The sequence below is a fragment of the Bos indicus genome, chromosome 23, assembly GCF_029378745.1.
Source record: "Bos indicus isolate NIAB-ARS_2022 breed Sahiwal x Tharparkar chromosome 23, NIAB-ARS_B.indTharparkar_mat_pri_1.0, whole genome shotgun sequence".
Taxonomy (NCBI): Eukaryota; Metazoa; Chordata; class Mammalia; order Artiodactyla; family Bovidae; genus Bos; species Bos indicus.
This window is the reverse complement of record NC_091782.1, coordinates 43545557-43566014: the sequence shown is the minus strand read 5'-3', so window position 1 is coordinate 43566014 and position 20458 is coordinate 43545557. Positions and strand designations below refer to the sequence as shown.

At 47.6% G+C, this 20458-nt stretch overlaps 1 protein-coding gene across 6 annotated transcripts in view; it reads left to right on the top strand.

Moving 5' to 3' along the window:
• JARID2 (jumonji and AT-rich interaction domain containing 2) overlaps positions 1-20458 on the top strand; it is a 231759-nt gene that overhangs the window by 186371 nt on the left and 24930 nt on the right. For 5 of the 6 annotated variants that reach the window (XM_070778359.1, XM_070778358.1, XM_070778362.1 and 2 more), the window contains 2 exons: positions 2860-3036; positions 19351-19586. In XM_070778359.1, coding sequence (XP_070634460.1) covers positions 2860-3036; positions 19351-19586 — 413 coding nt within the window. The remainder of the gene's footprint in view (positions 1-2859; positions 3037-19350; positions 19587-20458) is intronic. The other variant, XM_070778361.1, reaches the window with a different exon arrangement.

Sequence of the window (20458 nt, the reverse complement as noted above, 5' to 3'; positions counted from 1 at the left end):
CAGAGTTTATTGCCTTCTCTCCTGATCCTGATGGGATGGAGCAAGGCAAGGGGGTACTGGCTGACCTCCTGAAATTCCATCCTGCAATCCTGCTTCCCTCCAGTGGAGGGCAGAGTGAGCTGTGGAAGTGACTGCAGGGTCTACACACACACCTGCTCTGTGTGGTCCTGTATAGTCCGCTTTCTGATTTCAGCCGCGCTGGTCAGCGCATCCGACACAGTGTGCAGGGAGGCTTTACTGTAAGAGAAATGAGGTGTGGCTATTTTGATCTTGAAGGAACTTGAAGAAATGTGTTTAACCTCGTTCTTCTTTTACTGAAGAGGAAAATTTAATGGCTGAGTCTGTCACTGGCAAGTGCTGGGTCCCCAGCTCTGTCTGACAGCATGTAATGTGTTACTTGATGTCATGTCACATGCTAGAATGAGTTGGAGTTTATGGGAAATTTCCTTTCCTTTCTTTCTTTATAATTTTTTTTTAACTCAGAACCTCTTTTTGAGCGCTGAAATAAGGTTTCCTGGTTTTTTCCTTAAACGCTTAGATTTAGGGGCCTTCCCTGTTGGTCCAGAGGCTTAAGACCTCACCTGCCAGTGCAGGGGGTGTGGGTTTATCCCTGGGTGAGCAGCTGAGATCCCACATGCCTCATGGCCAAAACCAAACGTAAAACACAAGCAGTTGTGTAATAAATTCAATAAAGATTTTTTTTTTTTTTAAAGGTTAGATTTAGGAAATGACCTATCGGTGTAGGTACATTTGGCCTTGGAGGTACTTTGTGTGTCTCTGTGAATGATATGTTCCGACTGGAAACTTTTAAGTACAAAGCTGGGAAGGATGGTGTCACTTCTTTTTCTATTCAGTCTTGTACTAGTTGTTTTAAACCCACTTAGTACAAGGGTAAATATATTGTTCTAGTAGGAAAAAGGCCAGATATTCCCTCCTCTTTTCTTTTTTTTAAAAAGCTTCATCTTCTAACTTCTGCTTGATCAGATGGTTTTCCCCAAAGCCTCTGACAGACCTTCCTTCTGTTGAGAACCTGCTTCTAATTGGAAATGATCAAAGGGGAGAAAACAAAGGAAATGGCTTTGGTCAGAGTGTCTCCAGTTATGTTATACAGAGTGTTTGTCACACACATCCCTTTGGAGTTTCGTTTCCATTCAGTGCTATGACCCATATAACTTGCGGGCTGGGGTGTTTGAGTATCAGTAGGTCATGCTGACAACAAGTGGAAGGTGCTGTCTTTGTCTTTGCGTTTCCGGGAGCTGGGCAGTCGTGGTTCGCCGCTTCAGTGCTCTGAGGCTGCTCGTTCACGTCCATTTCCTTGTTAGAACAGGTAGCCCGGATGCTGGAATGATTAAATTAGCCATTGTGGTTGAAGTTTGAGATCCAGTTTGGGAAGGAGAGCACATTCTGTTACTTGAATCTTGACGGATACTCCTGAAGTGTTAGCTCATTCACAGGACACTGGCAAGAGAAGAAACGAACTTAACATTTATTCTTCTGTTACTTGATGGCAGCTCTCCTCTGGATACTTAATGGGAAAGAAAATGAAAGTTACTGCCAGAAATTAACTCAAGGGTTTCAAAAATTGATCGATTAATCAATTAACCAATTAACTGACTGATTATTAAAAAAAAAAATTAACAGCCTTTGGTCCCAAACAGTATACCAGTGAATTGACCGATCTCCTTCTGAAAATTCATGATTTAATAAAGAAGAACGGTATTGTGCTTCTTTGTAATATTGAGCTTGCTTTCTGGTGTTACTGTTCTGTCTTAGGTTCAGAAGCAAAAACGTTTGGCGATGAGGAAGTTAAGGTGTAAAAGGAGTAAGGGATTGGGTTCTATGAAGAGGTTTTTTTGATTTTTAAATTTATTTAAGCCAGTCTTCTAGTTAGTGTTATGCAAGAATTTATTTTAATAATTTTACATGCTATTAACCTGATCATAATATCAAAGTAGCTTCCAAATATATTGTGATTTTGGAATCCATACCTGTCACTCACCCCCTATGAATATGAGACAGATTCCTTTTATAAGGAAATGTCATATTTTGTTTTTATCACTTGTCTCTCTCTCTCTCTTTTTTTTTTTTTTTTCATTTTACATTCATTTGCTTAAGTTCATACTTTTTAAGTCTAGACGATGTAACCCAGAATAGTCTCATGTCCTTGACACTGTGGGTAGGGTTTTTTGTTGTGTGTTTTTTTTTTTTTCTCAATTCAGTCTTTGGTGTTTTCCCCACTCCCTTCTCAAGAATAGTCAAATGAGATTTGAAAATTTTTGAATTGTTATGTTTGGTGAATGGCATCGTCCCTCCTCCCTGCTGGGCATTTTGCCTGAAATCTGTTAAAGGGACACAGATAGAGTTCTATTTCCTGGAGGATGTTTGAAAAATAAAAATGGCAGTAGAGATGAATTGCTTTGTTTTATCTGCTCAGTCATGAGGATTTAAGTTTGTAATTTAGTACATGGGTCCACTTGGGCTTCCCTGATAGCTCAGTTGGTAAAGAATCCACCTGCAATGCAGGAACCCCAGTTCGATTCCTGGGTTGGGGAGATCCACTGGAGAAGGGATAGGCTACCCACTCCAGTATTCTTGGGCTTCCCTGGTGGCTCAGCTGGTAACGAATCCACCTGCAATGCGGGAAACCTGGGTTTGATCCCTGGGTTGGTAAGATCCTCTGGAGAAGGGAAAGGCTACCCAATCCAGTATTCTGGCTTGGAGAATTCCATGGACTGTACAGTCCATGAGGTTACAAAGAGTCAGACCCCACTGAGTGACCTTCACTTTCCACTTGAAGTGGGCTCTGGAAGGGGTGGAGACTCAGGCCCATGTTTATGCCCCTCCTTTTGACCCCGCCAGGTTCTCCTGCGCTGCCCAACAGCATGGTGTATTTCGGAAGCTCTCAGGACGAGGAGGATGTTGAGGAGGAAGATGATGAGACAGAAGACGTCAAAGCAGCCACCAACAATGCTTCATCTTCATGCCAGTCAACCCCCAGGAAAGGAAAAGCCCACAAGCATGTTCACAACGGACATGGTAGGTCCACTGTTGAATTTGGATTTAACAGATAAAATCCAGAGCTTTGAGTGAAGGGTGGAGTAGATCATATGTTGAGAAGATGATGGAGGTGGCAGAGTTGGGTTAGTGATATTTTGCATACTTCTTCAAGTACCAGGCACTTAACGGAGAGATTGGTGGTATAAAATGGTCCAAACAGTTGTGTTCGAGGTAAATAGATTGTTGGATACATATTCTTAAGTTTGTGAAGATGATGGTAAATTCCATAAGATCACAGATGTAGGAGTTGGAGGCAGAAGATACCGCATCTGAACAGGCGTGGTCGAGATGAGTGCATGAAGATGCTGTTGTCATTCACTTACTGTTGTGATTCCAGCAGTTATCCAGCTTGTGAAATCAGGGGCATGCATGTGTAGTAGAAACTAGACTCGTTTTCTTCCCCCTGACTGTTAACATTCCAGGGGCAGGACACGTAGCCCCAAAAAACAAGAAGGAAAGATCGACTGTGAGAAAGAGAAAAGTATAAATGAGTTGACCATGGAAAGTGCTCAGTGGTTTTTCAACAGGGAGCTGACTTAATCAGAGTTATATTCTGAAAAGATTAAGCTGGCATCAGTTAAGAGGATTTCATAAAGGGAAATGATTTCAAGAAGAGGAAACACATTGAAAGGCTATAATTGTAGGCAATTACCTGGCTCAAGGTAACAAGGGACTAAAAGGTGGCAGTACAGATGGGAGGATGCAAGTACAAAAATGTGGAGGCAGATACAGAAATACTGCAGGGGTGGGGTTGAGAGAACTCGATGAGTAACTGGATTAGTGTCGGGTGTGGCGGGGGTGGGAAAGGAAATGAGAAGAAAGATCACTGATGGCAGCAGCAGTGATGACTGCTTTCTGTGAGCTCTTACCCAGGTTCTCTGGGACTCACAGAGACCCTAGAACGTAGAGCACCCACATCTACAAACGATAGAAAATCGGTGTTGCCAGTAAGTCATTGAGGCAGAGGAAAGTTCGCCTCGTTCTTTTCCTTCACGGCTGAGCACTCATAGTCTTTCTGGACTCGGTGGACCTGTAAGACCAGCATCACTTGGATGTGATGGGAATCTGGCCACCTGCACTGTTGTTGGCATTTCTGCCTTGACAGTTGAATGATTTTTCATTTGTCCTGCTTCTTGTTTTGGGCTGTGTTTAGGTGGCATAGAGAGATGAGGGATGTGACTTAAAGACCTTAGAGTTTGTTGAGCAGATGAGGTTAGTAATCTCAGTGTAGAAGAAGTGAAGTCGCTCAGTCGTGTCTGACTGTTGGCGGCCCATCAGGCTCCTCCATCCGTGGGATTCTGCAGGCAAGAGTACTGGAGTGGGTTGCCATTTCCTTCTCCAGGGGATCTTCCTGACCCAGGGATCAAACCCAGGTCTCCCGCATTGTAGGCAGACACTTTACTGTCTGAGCCACCAGGGAAGCTCGGTATTTCTCAGCCTCCTTACCTGTAACGAAGGCACTCAATGAAGTGTTTGTATAGCCTCTCTTAGCTAGCTGTGTGTAGACATGTTCATGTAAAGGGGTGGCTTCTCTAACTAGTGGGTGGTCTCAGAAATCTCCTTTGTGAGAGACCAGAGAGCTGTTTTCCGTGCATGACAATAGAAATAATAGATTTTAGGGTGTGTTCATCTACATTATCTTTTGATCCCATCTACTTTCTCTCCAGCAAAGTCACTGGGAGGTGGTCAGGGCAGGAGGCGTTTCTTGCTTTATAGTTGAAGAAAGGGAGAGCTGATGTCTTGTATCCATGACTAAACGTGGCCGACTGCAGCTCAGAGTCACAGTTTTTGCAGTGCCCCTGCCCCAGAGGCCGCCATCCCCTGTAAGGGTGCGCGTGTGGACAGCTGTGCTCCGTGGCGGCTCCGGTCTGTGGTGCCGGTGGAACTGCGCTCCTGTCCGCTTGACAGCGGCGAAGAGCCAGTGCCTGGAGCCCCCGGCTCTGTGTGGGGCTCCACTTGTGCTGCTGCCGCGTGGCGCTCATGACTCTGGAGGGTTTATGTCTTAAAATCCCAGAGGATGTCGGTGCTGGCTTTTTGTGAGGCCAGTGGAAGGAGGGGGCTGAAGCCAGCTCAGAAATACACAGGCTATTAGGAAAGCTCCTCCAGTTTCACATGACTCAGAGGAAGTTGTTTCATTTTTTTTAAATGAGAAGTCCGCTTTGGAGAAAGCCAATTTCAGCCTCAGGTGCAGTATTTTAGAAACATGGTGAGCTTTCAATACCTATTTAGCTGAGCTTATCTACCTACCCTGTTCTACATCCTCTGTGACATGAGGAAGGCCCAGGACAAGGACACGAACTGCCAACATCAGATTATTAAAGATGACTTAGTGAGGCTGGGGAGCAGGTCCCCAGCAGGAAGGTGTAAGGAGATTCCTCAAAATACTGTCTTTACCACCAGAGAAAGGAGTTATTGATAGTACAGGGCCATGGCCCCAAAGTGATGAAACTAGAATGCAGTCATCTTGGAAAACTGAACATTCAGCTCTGGAATACTGTTCCTTTCACAGCCATTTCTTGATAATTGAAATTATACTGTAACACCAAATTACATAATGCACACATTTGTCCCCCCCACCCCCACCTTTATCCTTTCCCATAAGGTCTTTATCAGCATCAAACAGTCGTCATGAGCTTCATTTCCTGACCTTTTTAAGGCTTAATTAGCTGTGTGGTAGGCATTTAATTTCTCTGATTCTTAATTTCTTCTTGTGTGAAATAAGGTAGCCTAGATGGGCGTTCATTTGTTCCTTCCTTCACTTATTTTTGTTGTTCAGTTGGTCAGTCTTGTCCAACTCTTTGTGTCCCCATGAACTGCAGCACACCAGGTTTCCCTGTCCTTCACCATCTCCCGGAGCTTGCTCAAACGTGTGTCCTCATTTATATCCTAGAATAAAGAAATAATTATGGCTGGTGTCTCATGTACAGGCATCATTACACTTGACATTTGTTATGGTGGATGTTGGGCATTGCTGTCTGTTCAAGGGAAGTGGCTTTTCCAAGAAGATTCAATTAGCTGGGTGAAGATCCCTAAAATTTTGTTTTTTCTCCTCTGAGACAGTAGTACGTTTTTCAGATTAAAAATGTTTATATCCCACCCTGTTTCCATCAGTTTTCCATTCTCATCCATTCTTTGTCTTGCTCTTGTGACTCATGGGAAACTTGGTGCAGGGTTGTGTCTACTAGAGTGTGAGTTACAGTGTGTCAGCAGTGAACCCCAGGACTGCAGTGCTTTTCACAAGCAGTCAGGACCAGACCCCCGAGAACTCTGTTTCCATGATTAATACATACAGATTCCCATAGCAGTTTAAGCTTGTCTTTCCTGCTTTGTGGTTTTGTTTTGTTTTGTTTTGTTTTTTTAATTGAGACTCTTTCTTTAGTAACTATTGAGCAGAATTATTTGAAATTCCTTGTAATGGGATTTAATTATGGGTACCCATCAGTTGCAAAAGTGAAGTTTAAATGTGACATAAGACTACAGAATGACACAAATATTCCTAAAGAGGTTTCCAGGTGGGAGTACAGGTGGTGTTTACCTGATCTGTTGGCGTGGCCACGGCCCGGTCATCTATAAAGAGAGCAGTGGGACGCTAGGTGATGTGTATGAGGCCGCGGTTCAGGCTTACCCAGGACCAGTGCCAGCCCACTTGCTTCTTCTGTCTGGGGTTCAGAGGAGGCCTCCTTCAAATTCAGAAAAACGGACTTTTCCAGTTCAGGTTTTGAGAGCACCTTCAGAGCCCCAATTGACTAGGTGTGTAAGGCACTAGGGCCTGACCACCTTTCAGGGAGCAGCAGGCTGGTGTCAGTTGCTGAGCCTTAGGCCGGACCACGTGGACTTGTCCGTCTGCAGAGTGGTGAGAGCCCTCGGTGCAGCGCTTCTGCAGGAGGCTGTGGTGCTCTTGTCCGGCTTCCTGTGCTCTCCCACCCCTCAGCCCCCGCTCCCTGACTGGAGGGTGCGTGGGGGACATGAGCAAAGAGTCATTCTCGAGGTGAAAGTTGGTTCTCTGAGTGTGCATGGAAAGAGAAGATGGGGTGCAGCCTGTGAATGAGAGGAGGGTGTCCCTTTTCCCTGCCCTTCCTTTTTGATCGATTCATTGATAACTTGGCTTAAGTTAACGCCCTCATTTTCCCAAAAGAAAAATCTACAAGACCGATCGTCTCAATTTCCTTTTGATTTGTGACTCAGGTGAAGAATGTGCAAGTGTTAGAGCAGAGTTTCTAAACAGGAAGACCTGGGTGAGGCCGTCATCACTGGGTAGTCGGGCAGGTGCTCGGGATTGTGGACTTCTTGGCACAGGAGAGTAGGTGCTGTCTCGTTCTCCGTGACACTGGGTTTCTCTTGTCTGGTGGTGCTTCCTGCTGCTTTGTGAGCTGGAGATGTGAGGTTTGTTGGGAGATCTGGCATCTATATTCTCCTCCCAGGAGCGGAAGTAAATGCACAGAAGATGTGGGGAACACTTTATCATGGGGGCAGCTTTGGCCCCAAACCCTGATCTGCCTGCAGATCCAGAAAAACGGTTGTATTTAGGCTGTGCTGGTTTGAAGGGAAGAGAACCTAACCAAGCTGCCAACAGTGTTCTGCTTTATCTCGTTTCTCCCCTGAACTTGAACCTGCATGGGCAGGAGCAGGGCTCCTGGAAGCTGATACAGGAGAGAAGGCACACCCCTCTCCCCGCCTCCCCTCCCGCTCCGTGTCTAACTGGCCAGGCTGGGGCAGACCCAGATCCCTGGGGGTCTGACCCCTGACTGCAGCAGTCCCCTGCAAGAGCCTGGTGTCCCCAGCACGTGTTTAGTTGTGCAGACGTTCCAGAGGACCCTGATGTTCTCATTTATAATCCACTGGGCATCCGACTGGAAACGGATGTGGTTTATTAAAATACGTGATCTGAAGTGACACGGACGGCATCACGTGTGCTCGTAGCCTCGGCTCCGCGAACTTGAGGGTCACAATAGCAGTGCCTCCAGCAACTTCTATCTTGAGGACTCTTTTTTTCAGTTTCCAAAATACCCCTCCATCTGCAGAGCCTGAGATGCTCCTCACAGGAAAGCACGTAGGTAATCTCCGTATTGGGCCCCAAACACGCGATCAGAATGTGCCTCTGAGTATTTGTGTCGCAGGTTGGTAATTTGAAGTGACTCAGTGTTTGAGACGTTCTTATCATTGGTAATTGTTCTTTGTCAGAATAAGTGAGGTAGGGTAGGGGAGTTAATACGTTTGTCTAGAAAGAGTCTGGCTTTGGTCTTCTTACCCTTTCACGGAGAACTCAGTGAGAGTGGGCTGCTCAGATCAGCCCCTTATTGTGTATTCTTCTCATGCTTTTCTTTTTCTTTTGCACTTAATGGAAAATGGAAGGAATAGCAGAGACCTCTCTTTTGGTGCGCCTCTGTTTCTGAAGAGGGACATTTCTCACAAGCCTTTTTAAACAGCATGCCATTAGACTCCCAGCTGGAATGATTTCATTGCTTTTGAATTGACACTGGCTCGGTTCCGGGGGGTGGGGTGGGGTGCGGTGCCTTATGTAAGGGCCAAAAATCAGTAGTTTGGCCGACTTCACTTATGTCTGCCCTGGGGTCACCTTCGAGGTGCATTCGGTCCCCTGTCTGGGTGGTGGGGGGGTGGGTTGTATGCACAGGACCAGGGTCCCTCTGTGTGCCACGAGGAGACGCTGTGAAGAGCTTTTTTTCTTTAACTGATGCTTTTGTGGAATATCCTCTTCACCTTTTTTTTAAACCTCCTGCAGCTTGATTATTTTTTTCCCTCCCAGCTGGGGCAGCTGAATCTCCTGAGTTGGAGTATGGGTTGGAAGCCTGTTCTTTAAGAGCGGGAGAATGTGCAGAGTGCTAAGTGTGTTGTTAGCCCTCCACTGCCCCCTCATTTGGGGCCACTTGGCCTCGTGGCTGAGAGCAGGATGCCGATGCTTGTTTGCCCAGATGGGGTCGCTACTTGAGGCCGTTCTAGTTTTCTTATCTTTAAAGAGGGAGTAGGCATGCTTTTTCATAGGTTTTGTGAAGGGTAAATGAGTCGCTGTAGGTTGTATTTCTCTCTGGTAGAGAGCACCATATTGGCCGTTAATGCCTCACGTGATTGTAAGATCTGGAAGTCTAGAAATAGCCTCGTAGATGATAAGAGAACCCCAGGAAGTTAGTATGTTTCAGATACCTGGCACGGTGAGGGCTGCCCCAGAGGGAGCGTGAGTCATGCCCACCCTCAGCACCAGGAGCTGCTCCACGTGTGATAGACAGACCCTGCTGAGCCGTCCGCCAGGGTGATTGGCTCTCCCTCGTTTCTTGTTTCCCTTAAGCGTTTGCTGTGTGGGTCACGCAGGCCCTTGGGCATGCCTACACCGAGGGCCGCGCTGGCGCCTCCTGTTTGTTTAGCATGTAGATGTCTCTTCCTGGGGATGGCAGGGCCCCTGCTCTGTGGTGAGAGGCTCGGGCAGATTTCAGAGACAGAAGATTGGGGAGATGGGTCTGGTGGTGGAAGAGGAGCTTCTGGCTTGAGTCCACCTTCCTGACCAGGTGTCTTTATCCAGTGGTTTAATCTCTTTAGGCCCCAGTTTCCCCGGTTGTAAAATGTGGAGAGCACCTGACTTTTTCCATTTGGGTTCAGGACAGGCAGGGATGGAGTTTCATTTGGGGGTGATGGGGACTTTAAACTTAGACTGTGATGATGGTTGCACAAGTGTGAACATGCCAGAACCCACTGGATGGTGCACTTTGAATGGATCACGTGCTATGTGGATAGCAGCTTACTAAAGAGAAACAAGTGTCTGTTAGAACTCAGTGAGTGACGGATGCGTTCAGCATGGCGCCTGGCACTTGGTAGGTTTTCAGAAACAGAATCTGGATGCCGTTTTGTTGCTGGCCTCAGGTCTGATGACTCTTCCAAAGAACTGTAATACTCTGCAGTGCTGAGGAAATTAAGATAACATATTAGATTTTCAGAATCTTTAATCAATTTTGTTGTTCATGCTCGGCTAGGATGTGTTTGTATCACATACATTGTAAATTGAATTGCTGAGCTGTTCACCCAGCTGCTCAGTATTTAATATTTCCAGCTACATTCGTCGAGCCTGTCTTGAGGGCACGCTTCAGTCGCGGGGAAAGTTGTGCGCATATAGGATGCCCTTTCCTGGCTGCTTTCCTGGCTGGGGGGCGAGTGGAAGTGTGTGTGGGACAATGGCAGATCCACAGACTTTATTTGGAGAACCTTGAAAACAATCCTTACTACGATACCGATACTGCTGTATTTGCTTTTCTGTACTGATATTTTTATTCTGCATTTTTATCCATTCTTTTGTAACTTGTAGAGTTGATCATGTGTATGGAGTGCTTTCCAGTTTAACTTTTGTGCACACTTACTTTCCATTCACAGCAAAACCTTGAGATTCCTTGTTCAGGTCCAGAGGTGGGCCAGAGGTCTTGCCATTGACTTCAGAAGTGGTTAACCTTTCAGAATTCATCTCCTTGAATGTAGGGCTTTAGGAAACCCCAGGCTGCAAAAAGCACTTTTTTCATTTGCTCTTCAGAGTTATTGCTTGTCTCCTGCTGGAGTATGTGCCGTGGCTCTGTGCTGTGTCTTGGTTCTTGAGGGTGAGAAAGCAGGAGACTCCTCTCGGCCCACTGGCCCCTCTCCCGACAGGTCCTCCGCCCGGGTGTCCTCTGGTCCCCCTGCGGCACGTTGGAGAATGCAGGTGCCTTGAGCCAGCTGGTGCGGGGACAGGCGGGGGTCAGTCACCATCAGGCCATCCGTCTTGTCCTTTGCTCGGCTCCTTTGGGGGCCAAGTGGGCCAGTAAACCCATTTTTCAATGACAGAAGCCATTCATTCTGATGGATGGTCTTTCTGATGCCCTGACCTTTATATTATCACAAAGGTCATCCTGTCTTTTCAGACTTCAGTATCTGCAGTTACTAGGATCCTGTGTAAGGAACATGTTTAATTGGCAAATCTGTCCAACTCTGTTGGGTATATTACATCATTGCCCACAGTGTATTCACATTTCTAGATCTGGGTACCCTGGTAGCCAAGTTTTGATTGAAAAAACATTCCATGACTTACAGATTCAAGTTCTTATAGAGAGAAGAAAATTCAGGTTGGCTTTAAAGAGTCTTTTCAACAGGTTTCTTTTTCCTGTTACACAGCGTAGCCAAAGTGGTAGAATTTCACTGGGTGGAAATTCCAGAGGGCTTTCAGAACACCAGGTAAACCAGGAGAACTTGCTTGTGATACCAGATCAGGGTGCACGTGGACTGCTGTAGGTCCAGCTATTGCTGGGGGCTCCCAGCCCGAGCAAGACCCTGATGGAGCCGGAGCCGGAGCCGACGCCGACCTACGCGCTCTCGCGCTCCAGCTTGACACGTGACTGCTCCAGCCAAGTCAGCGGAGCTGTTTTGGCCCAGGGCAAACCAGGTTGCAGCACTCACACAGCCAGCATTAAAATCCTTTTGAACTATTGACACAGGTTGGCAGACACATTCCATTGTTTTCAGACAATAGTGACTCAAAGTTGAACTGGCTCCAGGGAGCAAGTGCGGCTTTTGTACAGTAACAAGGATCCGATGCCAGCTGATTGATGGGGCCTGCCTTCCCGGAGTCCGGACGCCTTGTAATGACATGAAGCTTACATTTAAATATCTGGCTCCCCATCAGAAACTTGGCGTGTTCCTCTTTTCCTTTCCATAACACAGTCTTCTCTATTTATAACGATTCTTCTTTCTTTCTTTTGTCCCTTCTTGTTTTGGGGTTGACACAGGGAGCAAGTCTCATTTTACGTAATTTGGGGGTTAGTCCCATCTTCGACCTTTTGCTGTTTCTTTCCTCGTATGTGTCATGTGTCTGCTGGCAGACCTTCCTGCCCGCTTTCCATGATGGCTTTTGTCTGTGTTTCTTTTTCAGGGTGAAGGTTAGACACTGGGTCATCACAGGGTGTCATAGAACTTTGGCCAGATGCCATTCAAAGGGCCTTTTTTCCTGCTCACCTGATAGAAAAAACTTCCTGGTTTTCAGATAAAGTGCCTTCCTGGTGCTAATAATTAGGATGTTTGGGGCTATACTCTCCTTACGAGGAAGGACTGTTTTCAAGTGGGGGTCTTGTCTTTGCTCTTAGAGCAGGAGCTTTTAAAAAGATCGTGGACTGTAGCCTACCAGGTTCCTCCATCCATGGGATTTTCAAGGCAAGAGTACTGGATCGGGTTGCTGTTTCCTTCTCCAGGGGATCTTCCCAAACCAGGGATTGAACCTGGGTCTCCTGCCTTGTAGGCAGATGCTTTTACTGTCTGAGCCACCAGGGAAGTCACTAAAAAAGATCAACTTTCTTATATCTGTAACGCTCTTTTCTCTGAAGAATGGATAGCGTTTCATGGACTTCTAAGTACTTTAGTGATTCCTGGAGGCCAGATAAGCAGAGGCACTGGTTTGATCTTCTGAGAATGGAGACACAGATGTGTTACGGATCTGGCAGCTAGGAGTCACAACCAGCCGGTCTGGTCCAGCTTGTGTATGGAGTGAGGGTTTTAAAGGCCTGGAGGATCCCCTGGGAATCTTGTCAGGATCTGACTTTGTGGACAGAGTCAGATGGGGGAACGTGGTTTAGTACAAACCCTCTGGAGGTCCAAGGTCCTCCTCAGACGTGAGGTCCTCCTTGGAAAGTGTGGCTTTCCGCCTTTCATGCAATCAAAGGTTGCTAGGGAAGCTGTTGCCCATTTCTTTTTCATCCGCCATTGGGAGCAAATTTTACCTTCTCGGGCCTGAAGTGACCCTCAGTCAGAATACCCGCCTTTGGATTTAAAGGTTTTGCTTGCCGTGGTATGGAAACCCTTGCTACAGGCCATTTAACTTTCAGAGAGTGTGTATACAAATCAATACATGTGTTCATTAATGCACAGCTGTTTGTATCTGAGTATACAATATAATTTCCTAATACTGTTTTTGGTGATAAACACTTTCTTAAAGTAATGAGTCCAATTATTCTTTTAATTGGAGGCAGCGTGTGTGGGTCCTCTGTACATTGAACTTTCTGTCTCATCTTCACAGGGTTTAGGCTTTTCCTGTGAGAGTGGATATTTTTTCCTTTCCTCTTCTGGAGAATCTTACAAGTTAAGACAAAAGATAATTACTTGGAGGAGTAAAACTGCAGGTTCCCACGACACTTAAAATTAATGAGCTGCTGCTGACAAAATACACCTCGTCTGAGGCACCATCATCCAGCAACCAGCGGCGCCCCCCCCCCTCCCCGAGTTATACTTGAGTTGACTTTTTGGCTGTGTTTGCCATTTGGGTGGACAGCTGCTCTAAAATAGCACAGTGGTTACAGAAAGTGGATTTATTCAAAAACTCTCCCTTTGTTGCAGATCAAAGTTAATGTTGCTCAATTTTTTATTTTCGAAATTTTGAAAACCTTCCCCTTTCCCAATTATCTGATCACAATGGTCTTTAGCAGAAGCCCGTCGTGCGGTGTGCACTGCAGCCGGTTCAGTTATTATATTTAAGGCACGTGCCTCTCTCCCTTCTGCTGTGATCAGAGGCCCCCTCCCCGCTCCTGGGGAGGCAGTTTTGGTGCTGGTGGGGTCAGAGCTCCCAGGGGGCATTAGAACAGAAGCAGAGCTGTGCCTTCTGTTTCAGAGACATAAGGCCAGTGAGCAATCTGTGCCCCTCACCCCTGGATTTCAGAAAGATGGTGCTGGCTAACCATAGTGCCACTCCAAGTTCTTGAAGTCTCCGTCTAGTAACTGGCCTCGCCCCGTGGTTCACTTCGAGTGGAGTCATCATCTGTGCGTGTGCACTGGGGCTCCGCTGCCCCCTGGCCGTTGACTCCATCGTGGTGTGGTCATCCCTGCAAACTAATGCCTGCCCACTGCTCCCTCTGAGATCCTCTCTAATGTTTTGTCACTAAATCCTCCAAGCAACCCTATGAGATAAATAGTCAGTTGGAAAACTGAGGCTTAGACAGGAAACCAGTCCAAGGTCAGATAGTTAGCAAATGATTTCTCTGGATTTAAACTTAGGTAGCATAATTTGGAGCCTGGGGGCTTCTCTGGTGGTTCAGACAGTAAAGAATCTGCCTGCATTGCTCGAGACATAGATTCCATCCCTGGGTTGGGAAGATCCCTTGGAGAAGGGAATGGCTATCCATGCCAGTTGTTTTGCCCGGAGAATTCCATGGACAGAGGAGCCTGGTGGACTTCAGTCCATGGGGTCGCAAAGAGTCAAACACGACTGTGTGACTAACAAAATTTTGGAAGCTGAGCTTTTTGCAGGGTGCGTGGCTGTAGAGGTAAGTTCAGGGGCCATCAGAGCTTCGGGAAACCACGGTGTAGCTAATAACTAGGGGAAAGACGATCCCATCTCACCCTTTTCAGGCCTCTTGGTCTCAAGACCTGTTTCTACTCTTAATAACCATTGTGGGGCCCACAGAAGGCTTTTATATTGTGGCTTGTATTTATTGATATTTACCATATTAAAAGGGCTTTCCTGGTGGCTCAGACGGTGAAGCGTCTGCCTGCAGTGCCGGAGACCTGGGTTCGATCCCTGAAAGGAAATGGAAACCCACTCCAGTACTCTTGCCTGGGAAATTCCGTGGACAGAGGAGCCTGGTAGGCTACCGTCCACGGTGTCACAAAGAGTCAGACACGACTGAGCAACTTTACTTACTTACTTACCATATTAAAATTAAAACTGAGGTGATTTAGAAATATTTACCTATTTGAAAATAACACACATGCATTCCATGTTGATATAAATAACATTTTCATGTACAGAAAGGGACTGTTTTTCCACACCTGAAAAGTTGTAGGTGAGGGAGGTTGCATTGTTTGACTTTTTTGCAAATCTGTTTAATGTCTGACTTAGTAAACGACAGGTACATTCTTAAGTCCGCTTCTGCATTCAGTAGTACACAAGAAAATCAGTTTCAGACAAAGAGGTGGTTGGAGGAGGGAGGCGCCTTTGTGACAGTTAGGGTTAGGGTTAGGGTTAGGGTTAGACCCAACCAAGGGTAGTTTCTTCAAGGTCAGTTGTAATCTGAACCCCTGTCGGTGAGCTTTTCGTGCACTGTTAGGTTAACATCCATTGGTTTGCCCTCCGCCTTGAATGGCTGTCTTAGCCACACACAGTTTTATAATGTCTTATAGCGATCATCTGAGAATGACGGTTCACTGGGTTAGCCACCCCTTCCAGTTGTCGGCACCTTCCGGTATGCTGTATCGAAGAATCTCCTCTGTACTAAACTCATTGGGAAAGTCTTTAAGTTTTGAGAGGCTTTCGGGTTCATGGTGCAGATACAGGTTTTCCAAAATTGTCATTTTTGCTTGAAGTCATGAATTCTGTCATTGGCTGCAAAAACTGTTAGTTACTTTATCCTTGACAGGCTCACTTTATTTGTTTTTGAGAAAATAGCTGACAAATAACTATATCGGTTGTCCTTTCAAATAAAAATAGCATTCCATGAAAAAACACAGCTAGCTTGCAGCTTAATCTCAAGTGCTTTTCCCTAGAAGTAGTCGTCACACTGATGTTAAGGAGAAGTGCCTCTGTGTGTGGTTCCATTGTGTCTCAGAGTGTGTGTATACTCAAGAGTTGAGATTTAATGCTGTGAACAGTTTCTATTTATCACTTTCTGAAGTGAACTTTTTTTTTTAAACTGCTAGCAACTGATGAAGAACACAGTATTTATTCATGCCCTTTGGTGCCACTGCATTGATCTGTGTCAGATGTTGCCACTTGGTGCTGCTGTTCATATTAAGTTTTTTAGAGATATAATTCATGTATCATAAAATTGAACCACAGTGAACAATTTAGTAGTTTTTAGCATATTCACTGAGTTGTGTGGCCATCACCACAGTCAACTCGAGAACCTTTTCATCGCTTTCACCCTGAAAAATATGTACCCATTCGGAGTCACTGCCGTTTCCCTGAACCCCCCCGGCGCCCGGCAGCTGCTGACGCACGTTGTCTGTCCCGTTCATTGCTTTGGCTGCGCTGGGTCTTTGTTGCTGTGCAGGCTTCTGTGCTCAGGGCCGGAGCTCTGCTGCAGTGTGTGCACTTCCCATCGCGGGGGCTTCTCGTGGTGGAGCCCAGGCTCAGGAGATGTGGTTCACAGGCTTAGTTGTTCCTAGGCACATGGGATCATTCCTGAGCAGGGATCAAACCCGTGTCTGCTACCGGCTGATTCTTTACCACTGGGTCACCAGGGAAGCCCGCCTCTCTGTCTCTTCGTGTTGGTTTGGTCATCTCATATGCATGGAATCCTGCAATAGGTGGCCCTTCTTTCTCTTCCCATGATGTCTCCAAGATCCGTCTGTGCTGGAGCATGCGTCAGTACCCAGCTCCTTTTTACAGATGGATAACACCTTGTTTCGTTTAGCTAAATACCAGTTGATGAACCTTCAGATTTTTTCTGCAGTGTTTATTATTCATATTTCTGCTCTGACCACGTGGATGCACGTTTGTATGTGGGCATACTTTTCGTTCCTCTTACGTTCACATCTGGGAGTGGAGTTGCTGGGTCACATAGTAACTCTGTTTTGAGGAACTTCCAGACCATTTTCCAGAGTGGCTGCAGCAGTTGGCATCCCTACCTGCAGGGAATGAGGGCTCTTAGTCCTCACCAGCTCTGCCTTTACCCATCTTTGTAAGCACAGCCCTCCTAGGGAATGTGAAGTGGTGGTTCGTGGTCATTTTGATTTGCATTTCCCTGATGGCTGATCTGTCGTTAACCATCACCATCATTGAAATACCAACACAGTGAAAAAGGGAAATACTTTCAGTACAATTATGAAAATATTTTTGACCTAGGAGATCCCATGAAAGGGTCTCTGGGTCCCCCAAGGGTCAAGCCGTTCATTAAACTGTAGAGAATGTGGGCTGTGGCTTCAGCAGCCTCTCTCTTCTTGCTTGGACAGAACGTTGGCACCACCTCTGTTTGCCCGTGAAATAGATATTGGGAGGCAGTGGGAGGCAGCCAGGGTCCAGTTGGAGGTTGTGGGAGGTCTGCTCAGGCTTGCTCTTGGGCCGTGTTGAAGCCCGTTCTTCTGCATTGTCAGGGAAGCAGGAAGAGGTCTTGTCCCAATCTGAGTGTACTAACCCGAGACAGGCATTTTCCAGAAGCAGCAGGTAGGTCTTCCCAGACAGTCTCCATTCAGGAGCATGTGGTCGCCAGCCTCTAAGGAAACCGAGGATCCACGCAGTTTGCCCACACGGTAGGGCTGGGAGTTGAGCAGCTGATATAGCCTTGTGAAAAGGAACTAATCCCCAGAATAAATTTTTGTAGCCAAAATTTTTATAACCAGAGAAGTCAATTCTAGAACTGGTACTTCTGTAATAGTAGACTACTCGTCTTTGTGGCAATAACAAAGCTCAGAAAAATATGAAATATTTAAGATTAAAAAGAAAGATGAAACTTCTGTACTGTTTTTCAATAAAGAATGTGCTCACTGCCTAGAAAATTGGTGAACGGTCAAGAATTGCCTGGATTCATGTTCCTTGGGTTGCTTTTTAATCACGTTGAAGTATGACTTCTTATGGATGTTGCTTCTAATTTGTCGGAAAAGCAAGTGCAGATTCTGCCAGCGTGGGCATGATGGATGGATTCTGACAACATGTAGTTACTTTCACTTAGAATAAACGCCAGCCATTCAGAGCTCTCCATTTTTCTGAGAGTATCGGACAGAGCCTTGCACAACACGGGTCATATACTGTGTTCTGATGTGTCACATGGGCTTTACCTCTGGGATTGAAAGTCTAGTTGGAGTGTGTGGTCGCTGGGGGTGGGGAGATCAGGGTGTACATCCAGTCCAGGTAACGAAAACGTGAATCTTTTAATCATGCCATGTACAGTGTAATAACACATGCACTAAAGAAGCACATTAAATCAGAAAACAATTAGGAAACTTCGAGGATTATCTTACCATCTGAAAATATAGGAAGGACTTTCTAAGCAAGGAAAGTTTAACAAATGGGTTAGCTGATTTTAGTAACATAACAGACGGAAAAAGCAAATAAGAGGAAACTGTCTGCAATCTATGAGACATAAATGTAAAGGATGCTTGTACAAATGGGGGCGACAAAGAAAGCATTCAAGGTCCTGACCTGAGAAGGGCATCTCAGAAGACAGACGTTGTCTCGTGGCTCTGCGGGTTGAACTTCCATGTCTAAGCTTCAGAAAAAAGTTTCAGCTCAGAGGAGGAGGGGTTTTCTCTTTACAGTTGCCTGGTCCCTGCTGCTTTCTGCTGGAATGTGGTGAGGCAGCCTGGCGCGCGGGTGCTCGATGGGCAGGTGGACACAGTGACCTTTCCAGGCCACTCTGTCAGGAAGTGCTCCAGGAGCCCTTTTAAATGACAGCTAGGAGGGCCCACTGGATTCCCCAGCTGTTCCGCCCGGAGCCCACGGGGCCGGGCAGGCCAAGCACAAGTCTGTCCAGGAGTGGAGTCCCAGCTGTAAGCAGAGGAGAAGACTCAGGGCAGTGTCGCCATGGCATTGCCTTTAGACCTGAGCGTGCTCTCTGGGGTCTCAGCTCCCTGGGGATGGGGGGTGCGGCGGGCACTTGGGGAGCTGGCTCTGAACGCCATCTGGCCATCAGGGAGGTGGGTGTGGGGCGCCTTCTGATGGTATCTTCTAGGAAATGGGCTCGAGGACAGGACTGGTCCCTTTGGGTTCAGAGGCTGGGTGACTGCTTGACTGCGGTCCCTGGGCTGACAGCAGGCACTGCATACTCGTAGGTGTTGTGACTCCTGGAATAGAAAGGAGTCTGGCTCAGGGCTCCTGAGCCCTGCTCCCCCTCTTCTGTGGTCCCCGAGGGGTCAGGTGAAGCAGCTGCATCCTGACCCGTGTCCACCAGCCAGATCTGCAGCCTCACACGCCTTAGTTTAAACTCCGGATCCCCTGTGTCTTCATGTGTGCGGTGGTCACGCTCTTGGAATGTGACCAGTTGGTTTTTTCATTTTAATTCTTCTCTTTTTGTTTAAGGTGTGATGTTGATACTCTAAGGGCTACTGTATATTTGTGCACGTGCTTGCTTTTTTGTAGCGATTTTTAAAAAAAGGATTTTCAATTGTTTCAACCAAAGCTCCTCCTTCCTAAGCTGCACTGGTAACTTTTCTTTGGGTCTCTCTGTGTTGAGGATACTCCTCTCCTCTGTGGCCGTTTGGTCTGGAGGTTGGGTGCTGAGGGCCTGTGAGCCGGGACACTTGTCCAGCGTGTCTTCCGTCTCTTTCTCCTCCTATCTGCAGGGCTTGGGGTACCCGGCAGCAGGCTGCACCCGCTAGTGACTCTGTTCTTCCTCCCTCCTTCCTTTCCAGTTTTCAATGGTTCCAGCAGGTCGTCCCGGGAGAAGGACCCTGTTCAGAAACACAAAAGCAAAGAGGCCACTCCGGCGAAGGAGAAGCACAGCGATGCGCGGGCCGACGCACGGAGGGAGCAGGTGTCCGCGAGCCACCCCCCCGCCGCCCCCGCCGCCGGCTCCTCGGCCAAGGGGCTCGCCGCTCACCACCACCACCCCGCTCTGCATCGGTCGGCTCAGGACTTACGGAAACAGGTGAGGACCGGCCCTGCTGACAAGGGAGCAAGGCCTGGCCCAGATGTGCCAGCCCTCCCGCCCGAGGCCACCTGTCCGTTTCACCAAATTCACTGAAGGGGAATATGAGGAGTAGCCCAAAGCGGTGTGTGTTTCCAGGGCTCGGAAAGCAGGAAGGGATGCTCAGAGGTGAGAGAACCGTGGCCTGGCAGGGGTGCCAGTGCCCGCGCCTCTCCTCGGGTGAAGACAGAGGAGGGGCCATTGCTGGAGTTGCGTCACTCCCCGGAGGGTGCTGCCGGGGCCATCACCCTGGGCCTCGTGTGCTGGGTGTCCTGGAAGGGCAGCGAGGGGATGTCCCCCGTTACCCTTGCCTAGCACCGGGGAGGCCGGGAGCCACACGTTGCCCTGAAGCAGGTCTGCAGCCGGCCTGGATGTAAATTGTCCCTGGTGGACACATTGGCGGCTGTGGCAGGACTTGTGAGTGGCCTGCAGGTGGTGATGAGATGGGGTGTGGCCGCAGGGGACACTCCCCATCCCTCGCCCTGAGGCCACACACGCTCTGCCCTCCCTGCCCTCACCCCACCCCCAGCAAATTCCAGGGTGAGATCCAGACCCCTGATCTGGTGGGGGCGCCTGTTCCTGCCCTTGGACAAGATTTCTCAGGACCTGGGAGGGAGACAGTAAGGGTGAGAGGGGCCTGGAGGCACGGCGAGACGGGCGCCTGGATCCAGTGACAGCTCGTTAGCCCCTCTGCTGCTGTAGCCACCGCACCTGCAAGTCGGTGAGCTCTCCTCACCAGGAACATGTCACATACAGTTACGGCTGCCCTTGGTGGCACGGGTGATTCCCTGGCAGGCAGTGTTAGTGACTAAAAGATGCTCCTTGTCGTGTGA